This window comes from Zerene cesonia, chromosome 4 (genome assembly GCF_012273895.1).
Source record: "Zerene cesonia ecotype Mississippi chromosome 4, Zerene_cesonia_1.1, whole genome shotgun sequence".
Classification (NCBI taxonomy): Eukaryota; Metazoa; Arthropoda; class Insecta; order Lepidoptera; family Pieridae; genus Zerene; species Zerene cesonia.
This window is the reverse complement of record NC_052105.1, coordinates 5,965,273-5,975,130: the sequence shown is the minus strand read 5'-3', so window position 1 is coordinate 5,975,130 and position 9,858 is coordinate 5,965,273. Positions and strand designations below refer to the sequence as shown.

The 9,858-nt window shown below is 32.7% G+C and overlaps 1 protein-coding gene across 1 annotated transcript in view; it reads left to right on the top strand.

Moving 5' to 3' along the window:
- The window catches only part of LOC119839803 (COUP transcription factor 2), an 81,224-nt gene that overhangs the window by 11,935 nt on the left and 59,431 nt on the right, over positions 1-9,858 (top strand). Inside the window, exon 2 of the mRNA XM_038366244.1 lies at positions 4,715-4,864. Within this exon, the coding sequence (XP_038222172.1) occupies positions 4,715-4,864 (150 nt within the window). The remainder of the gene's footprint in view (positions 1-4,714; positions 4,865-9,858) is intronic.

Genomic DNA, 9,858 nt, shown 5'->3' with positions numbered 1-9,858 from the left:
ACAGATTCGAAATTCAAATGTAATATTTTTTTATAATTAAGTGTAACAGTATTTATGGCCAGACTAAGTATACAACACTCGTCAATGATTTTACTAGACCTACTGACCTAATTAAAATATTATTTAGGTGGTATAGATATAGAAATAGATAAATTAAACTAATAATTTGTTGAATTGAAATTTGTTTATCGTATAAATTTTAAAGGCGAATAATATTCTAACAATTAAATACAATATCAATAGACAAACATTAAACAATACCTTCTTACACTACAATAAAACATAATTCATATGGTTCCGTGTAGTCCGCGCCATGTTTTCATTTGAAATCGCAATGTCAATGCACCGGTTATCATGCGCGCGCAATTTGAGAGATATTTCCCAGCGATTGCGGTAATTGGGAACCACGTTGTTCTCGTGCTAACGCGGGATGCTTGGCTCTTAGTCTGTGGTCGAATTGTAGTTTCTAATTTTGAATTTTGATCGATCGAATTTTTGTTTATAGAATGAATAATAATATTAGATAATTAAATAGTCTGTGGTATCTTCTTGCTGTAAGAGAACGTACTTAGTGTGTACCGTTTTTAAATTCGAGAGAAAATACATTAAGTATACATGTTATTTTTATTTTATTTTAAAACTAAATATTATTATGCCTTTTCAGGCTATGATTATAAGTATTATAAATTCTAACAGTTTATTTTTTTCTATATATTGTTTTTACCACAAGTAGCTAACAAAAAAAAAAACTAAATTAAATGCCATTTCTTTCTATTTCAAATTGAGTTTTCAATGGGATAATGCAATAGTCGAAGCATTAGGTGCATGTACACAGCCTCCACGATTATCAGAGGAAGTAGGTACGTGGTTAACGGTACGTTGCATCCAAAATGTGGAGCCTAGCGCACCTAGCTTCTTAGAATTGCGATTATATAGCTTATACGAATAATGTTTATGTTATCTGGCTTTCCGCTTTACGGCGTCTCTCAGTCTGCAGAGTAAAAGAGATATTTTTACAACAAATTATTCAGGTTATTTTTCGCTAGGAAGTAAATATTCTACTTGTAATTTCTTTTATTTTCATAAAATACTAGCTGCACCTGGCAAACGTTGTTCTGCCTTGCTCTTATCATTTAGGTGTATGAAAAATAGATGTTGGCCGATTCTCAGACCTACCCGATATGCACAAAAAAATTCGTCAAAATCGGTCATGCCGTTTCGGAGGAGTATGGCAACGAAAACTGTGACACGAGAAATTTTATATATTAGATAGTATTAAAACATGTAGTTTGCTTTTAAATTGAAGAAAACATTAATTTTAGGTCTATTGGTATTATTTTTTAAATATAACTGCGGTAATAACTTTATACGCACTGATTCTAAAAACCTTGTTATTGAATTATCTGTTTCGTCGCTTTTTATGGTTATTATGGGTATTCATCGTGAAAATTTGGTTCAAACATAAATCCTAAACTAAACAGTCAATAACCATTACCATTCTTTTTAAATTATTATTAAGTATACGGTTATAAGTTTGTAGCGATGGGGCAATGTCGGGCCATAATCTAATATAGATTATAATGTAATTTAAATATTTTAATAAGAAAGTATTGGACTATGTTCACACTCGCGTGCCTCAATATCATTAATATCTATCTTATTATGTACTGTAATAGCTTTATTTGAAATATGTTTAAGCTTTTCGAATTCGTGGTGGACGCTCAATTTGGGAGTAACCGAATTTATGAATATTAATTACATGTAAGACAGTAGTTATCATGTGTATGGGTTTGTGTGTGGAATTGGTCGAAACTAGTGGATAAATAAGATGAAAAAGACCATTTTGACCGCCATTCCGCGTAATACAAACAAAAAAGCTTGTGTTGGGATCTGTATGAAATTGTATAAAGATATAGTTTATTGTCTGGATTAACATAGGTAGGCTATAATATCACGCGTGTAAAGCCACATGACCCAGCTAGTTATCTATCTTACTATTTCTAAATTAATTACCTCTACATTTTGTTATAAGTAAAATAATCTTGATTTAAATAATATCGTCGTGGACATAAATAACGATATTTTATAATTTTCATATAAATTTCTTACTCGTCGAAATATATCAAAACTTTTACTAATTAATATTGATCGTGTTGTAAACTTAATTTATACTAGTCGAATTGGCACAACTAAAATTTATTATCTTTATTTAAATTTCAGAGTTTTACATTTTATTTGTTTAGTCTGTGCTACTATCTGTATAATTCTTATTTATAATCTGTGCACAAATATTCGAAATTTCTTTAACATATAAATAAAACTTTATTGGCCGTCAGTTTTTATACGATATAGGTATTTATGTGCATAAATTAAAACTATCACGCATTTTCTTCCATTCATCGATAGCTTATAATCAAACGCTAATATAAAATCAATTAACATACGTTAATCGTATCAAAAATGCTTAATAGAGTCTTATTGTGCTATTTAGCTATCTACAACACACATTTCTTTGGCGCCATTCATGATTTTTCCAATGCAAATACAAATAACATAGATAACGCAAGTCTCGTTTGTTTTAGCTTGGTTCCGTACCATAAAAAATAATTAAAATGACTCATTGAATCCACTGTTTTAAAACAGCAAACCTTAAAAGCTGGTGCTCGTATCTTCGCACGCGCGGTCTTAATAAACATTCATGGTACAAAGTTTCAGTTTAAAAAAGTTTAGCTCTATTTTATCACCTTGGTTTGCACTGTGCTTTGATAGATCACTATGTCAGTCAGTCATCTTTGAGTTGTATATATTTAGATGGAAGATATTTAAGTAATACTTAAAATAATCATCCAGACGATTCTAAACGCTTATATAACACCGTCACGATGTTTATATAAATAAAATCTTGAAGTACATACTACTTTCAAGCATATATTGTACCTATTAATTTTTTTTATTCATGATACCTATTCTAATCTTCATTAAGAACAATATCGCTTTGATAAACTGTCAGCTAAGAAAAGCATTTCAATGCTATAAAAAAAAACTAAAAATTAAAAAAAAAAAACAGATTAAACATATTCCTTCAACATTTAAAGCGGAACTCCAAAAAGCAAATATATTCATGAGGTACCGTGTCCCATCTCATTAAGATGGTATTCTACCTCTCGTATACCTCCATACAAATGGTCGAATTATCGATATTGGGTAGTCGTGATTTATTCGATTATGTTAATACAATTAAATAACACTTAAGATATATCAAGGCAAGTTAACAAGTTAGAACTACTGATTTGAAATGAATTCCTATCCGCCCACGCTGTTTTTAGTGATATAGGTGATTAGGCTTATTTTTGTCCAGGTTATTTAGAGAAATTAAAAAAAAAATAAGGCGGGAAATGAACCCGAGTCATTTTGTAAAACCGTAGCAACGCATGAATTCCTATCCGCCCACGATATTTTTAGTGATATAGGTGATTAGGCTTATTTTTGTCTAGGTTAGGTAAGAGAAATTAAAAAAAATTAGGGCGGGAAACGAACCCGAGTCATTTTGTAAAACCGTAGCAACGCATGAATTCCTATCCGCCCACGATATTTTTAATGATATAGGTGATTAGGCTTATTTTTGTCTAGGTTAGGTAAGAGAAATTAAAAAAAATTAGGGCGGGAAACGAACCCGAGTCATTTTGTCAAGCCCTAGCAACGCCTAGCCTCACGGCCACCCGTAATCCCGCCTCAGCAATCGATTCTCTTCTTATCTACTAGTTTAGATATTTTACAATGTTATCAATAATTATCGTAGGGCTACTTAAAATCATGTTTGATATGAAATGATGTATATTTAGAGAGATTACTGGGATATATATAGTTTCTATAGAGTTGTCTAGCGAGGCAGATAGGTAAGCAACGAAGTGCTTTCACATTTACAGCGAAAGCTCTAGAAATCTGGCCGTTATTTCTACTGTTTTAGGGCTTAATTTTGAAGATATTACTTTCATTATAATTAAAACGAACTCGATGTAATTAAAAGTTTAATATATAAAATAGATATGATATTACAGATATCATTCATTCGTATAATTTTTACAATAAATCATCAATATACTGGCAATTGGTATATTTATATGTAAGTTCGATAAATAAATATTGTAATAATCGTCACGCATAAAAAAATAAAATGTTGATTACTGGATATTCAATATCTTGCAATTAAGCCAAACTTATATATATATATATATATATATATATATATATACTAGCTGCGCCCCGCGGTTTCACCCGCGTAAGTCCGTATCCCGTAGGAATATCGGGATAAAAAATAGATGTTGGCCGATTCTCAGACCTACCCAATATGCTTACCAAATTTCAGAGGAATCGGTCAAGCCGTTTCGGAGGAGTATGGCAACGAAAACTGTGACACGAGAATTTTATATATTAGACTAGCTGCACCCGGCAAACGCTGTTCTGCCTTACTCTGATCATTTAGGGGGATGAAAAATAGATGTTAGCCGATTCTCATAGATACCGGATAAGCACAAAAAATTTCATCAAAATCGGTCAAGCCGTTTCGGAGGAGTATGGCAACGAAAACTGTGACACGAGAATTTTATATATTAAGATATACATAACTTATATATTCATACTTTCCCATACATAGACTAGAGTAAAAGAAATATCTCCCAATATAAAAAGATATTAAAAACTTTTTTCTTTTCAGGCTGCAAATCCTTTTTCAAGCGGTCTGTCAGACGGAACCTGACGTACTCCTGCAGAGGAAACAGGAACTGCCCCATCGACCAGCACCACCGAAACCAGTGCCAGTACTGCAGACTGAGAAAATGCCTCAAAATGGGCATGAGGAGAGAAGGTAGGTGGATCTTTGTATGCGTTTGATTTAGTTAGTTAGAAATTAGTATAATCTCAGATTTTCAACCGTCTTCAAAAAAGGAGGAGGTTGTCAATTCATATATTTAGTATTCATTAGATTTGGCTTTGGAATTTTCAACTGGCTGAATCGATTTTGATGATTCTTTTATTTGCAATCTGGTGGCTCTCCTATAGATTTATTTAGATTTAGCCTACTTTTGACAATTTGAAGGTTTAGTTTTATTATATAAATAGTTATATGTGTATGAGTATTCTGATCACTATTTGATAACAAATAAGCCATTTGTCTTTTGAGATTTGGAAACGAAAATAAATATTGTTTTAAATATCCTACTTCCTACTAATATTATAAATACAAAAGTTTGTAAGGATGTGTGTGTTTGTTACTCCTTCACGCAAAAACTGCCGAAGCGATTGCAATGAAATTTGGTACGTAGATAGCTGGACAACTAGAATAACGTATAGGCAACGCATTTTATACCGAAATTCCTACGGAATACGGACTTATGCGTCTGAAACCGCGGAGCGCAGCTGGTACTTAATAAATGATTGTGATATCGATATAAGACATACTTGAATAGCAAACCACAAAATGCTCAGTGGATATTTTATTGATTAACGTAACTACTTATTATTGAGTATCAACTACTGTCTTAAAATTAATAAATACTTATTTTAGTATATGAATTTATTAAATGATTGCTTAGTTGATTTCACAACTTTATTACAAGAGAAGAGAATACCCGAAACTTAAGACAATGCTAAATTTACAATAACCACTTCATAAACTATAAACTGTTTATTATATAATATTATCTAACAAAAACTATATCCAATTGGCCATTAGCGCGTTAAAAATCTTTACCCCATTGTTAAAACTAACAATAATAAAGCTAACAACTAATATTTCACCAAGAGACATTTAAAACATGTGTTATTAAAGTTTTTCTCTTTGTCCGCCGGTACATAACGTTACTATGTAAGTACTATGTAATAAGTTATAATATTACGGCCTCGGTTCTATGTAAGCTAATTGCATCTTGAAATTTTAACTGTCCGAGACATTATTTATTGCGCACTGAATTATACAATTTTAATACAAGACTTTTAAAACAAGGAGTAAATATATTATCGGTTTGTTTTGTATAATTATATGATATTTCCTTAACTACATACATTTTTAAACCAGTTCTGTGACGAGAGATTCATAACATGATATTAGTGTTAACCTTTAAAATCTCGGGCTGTTTCTTTCGCGGCTTTAATGCTCTAGTTTTTAGCAATCACTTGTTTATTTACTTATTCATTTACATATTTGTATGACATTTCAAATATAACACGTATTGCTTGCATCCAATGGTTCCCACAGAACTTGTGTGGAAATTGTATGCCTTCACGTAGTCCATTATTAATTAAATCATAAGCATCAACCATCTCAATGTCAGTACTTATACGCGCATCACAAAAATTCCATTGCTTTTTATAGCGATCAATTTAAAACTTATTAAATTAGATGCCTTCGAACAAAAAGCCTAAGCACTTGATTGTCACAAGTATAATTAGTGAAATCATTAATCTTACTAGTTATTAGTTGGACAACTGGCCAAGGGCACTATCCATGTTGTTCAGATTATGTTTAAGAGGTTATTATTCTAGAATTAATATAGATGGTTATTGTTTTAAAGACAGCGCTTGATTAATGATATTAATGATACAGTGTTAGATTGGGAATTGTTTTCTGTGGCTAATTGAATTTCTAAGTGTTTTATTGCTTAGTCGATTAATTTGATGATGTGAGCTTGTTGTCCATCATTTTCATATATGGAATAGTTTTAAAGCGTTATAAAAACTCTGTTATTGATATCTAATAGAATGTTTAATAAAATAACTAATAAATCTCTCACAAAAATTAAAATTCCAAATTCCATAAATTGACTCTTCACCAGAGGATTGGCCATACAGAATATCTACTGTTATGCAAGCAATTTTCCAGTGAAATTAAGTTTTTCTACTATATAAAAACGTCGCATATTTTAACCTAACCATTTTCGAAGCTAAATGGCTTGTCTCATAATATTTTACGATCCACCCACTACAAAGCAACGGAGCCTACAGAAGGCTTCACTTTGTGACACACATTTATAAAAGGCTGTTACTCTGTCATTTTTTATCTTTTTAACACTGCTGTGTTTATTATATGACGACATTTTTGTTTTATTTCATCAAGCGCTTTCTTGACACGCGTTAAAATACTTATTGCTGCTATTTCTTTTTATCAATAGGTTTTAAATTACACCAATATTAAAAAGAGAATATAATGCTGTAGCTTATGTATTGTTTTTACTCTTCAGTTTTGAATGATTAGCTTCTTCATTATCTTTGAGATGTTGTGTTTTATGTCTCTTCAATCAAGTATAACGCGATCGTAGAACAAATGTATTTTGGAAACATTTTTTAAAACTTAGGTACACCACTTTGATACCATCTTATAAATTTGTCAATTATTATAATGAGTTTAATCAGTATATTTATATAGTGTTGTTAAAAACGTAAGCTTCAACATTAAATCCCCGTACTGCGTATTAAACTTTGAAATAATATTCAAGTATTGCATTAACATATGACATAACAATAAAAAGCTTCAAATGAATTAAATTATGTTCATCTACAATTTAACCCTGCTAAAGATCAAACGCGTAATGTGGAGCTTCCAATAGGCGAAAGAATGACCGTCTCCCAAATACAAAAATACAAGCTCGGACATTACCATACAACTGACAATTACGGTTTCTTCATAACACCTCGGCATTAGATACATTACGACCCTAGATAAGGCCACAGGAAGGTCCGGTCACCCGCTGCTCTTATGAACCCTTACACACCCCATTAGGAATCTCACCTCGTGTATTGTTCAACAAACGATTTGTTTGATGTCAACAAACAAAAGAAAGGTGCAAACGCTGAACGAGATTAACTATTAATAAAAAATAAAAGAGCGTGCTTCTTTGTCGCCTGATAATCGCCTTACGAGATCTAGTCGAGATTTCTTTGTTGTTTTTTAGATCGGATGCAGTGTGGCGGTTGAAAGCTTTCATTGAATGTTGATAAAACAAGATTTGTTAGTGATATGTTTTCTGTAATTCTAACTTGTTCGCGATAAGATTCATTATCTGATTTATATCGGAGGTGATAATGCATTTGTTGAGTCTAATAGTAAGAACACTTTTTTATATGAATATAAATGGAGTCCTTATCAAAGTAATTCAAATGCAGCTTACAAATGTACCTTTCATGGATTTTGTATATATATATTATTGCTACATCAGCCCCGTATTTAAAATTATCTAATTGTAAATCTATCCCAAATATCAGAGCAGTAACTCAGTACCTTTACGCATTATACGCATAAATAAATTAATGGATACATACAAATATTTTACTAAATAGGCTATAAAAATACATAACAAAGGTAAAAATAGATGATTAATTAAAATACATTAAAAACCGGTTCATTAAAAGTGCATAAAGTTGGCATACAATAGGCCGCGGGTCCGCCCGTCATTTAAACGGACACCTTTTGTTTAAGGGCATCAATCAAGCACATTGTTTGTAATATCTTAATAAGTTTTTGTACAGGACCGGTCATTTAGAAAGATTTTTGCTATCACGTTGCTTCAACGAGGGTACGAGTTGAATTTTAATGTCCATCGATTTTATGGAAATTGTTTCGCAAAAAATACATATTATTCATTTATAGTCCCTAATACAAAAGACATACGGCCTATGTTATGGATAGTGAGTCTTCTATGTTATTATTATCGTAACTGCATTATTATAATCCAATTCATAATAACCTCAAATTCCTTCAAACGCAAGATATGCCTTGACATATCAACGGACTCTTTACATTTAATCAATCCTAGCGAAAAATTCATCGTTGTTCAACGGAAACCAAGGACAAAGGCCGCCTTTATAAGCCCACAAGACATGTCAAAAACATCACGCATTCTTTACCGTTCCCAGGGGCTGCAAATTATAGCGATGTTTGCGTCTTTCTAAAGTAAAATGTCTTGCATACAACGCACGCCTATTCGTACAAAGGGTACGTCAAAAGGATCGAAGTTGCGCTTTGAGGAGGGTGTCAATTCGCGTCCATAACCAGGTGTGGGCTTTGTTGACCAACTGACCGTAAGAATGGACATGTTTGGATTAGACGTCCAATGCAACACCGTGAGAATCCAGACTGACCAGCGTTTATAGACAATATAACATTTTTACCACCCGAATATTAATTTAACGACGCAATCGCAGCAACAATCAGTGCTTAGAATTACGAGAATACCGCGGGCGGTTTGCCCACTGCGTCACAGAGAGATATTATCGTGCATAATAACTGTGACATGTTCCGTATGACGCTCCAGGCGGAGCGTAATGGTCGAAATTCTGGGAAAACTTCTCTTACTAGCCGACATAAAGATGCAATCGTGCTACGTGCCATCGCGTTCCCACGGATTGAGTTGCAAAAAGTCCCTAGAGCTGGCCGGACATCGGTCAACGTTACCGAAAACATTAATTAAAACCGAGACAACAAATAGACCGGTTTGTTTCTGCACGGTCAAGGTGCGTGACCCTAAGACCTGCGGATACTTGTCCGACGTCGCTAATTATATTTCCGCACGTTTTGTCCATTTGCATGTGAATTTGGGGAAGTACAATAGGGTCCTAATCCGATGGTCCGTTCAGAAACCCGATAGGTTCTAGCGTAAACATTAGCTCTACAATGCACAAAGGTAGATAAATATAGAATTTCACATGATGAAAGGCGATTGTATCGTGTTCTTTATTGCGGTGCGCTCGTATAATTACGAAGATTCAATTTAATCACATAGTGTGTTTAATTATGTTACATACATGTTGCATCAAATTTCAAAAGTTTCCGTGGTAATTGCTTAATTTCAGATGTCGTCGAATGTG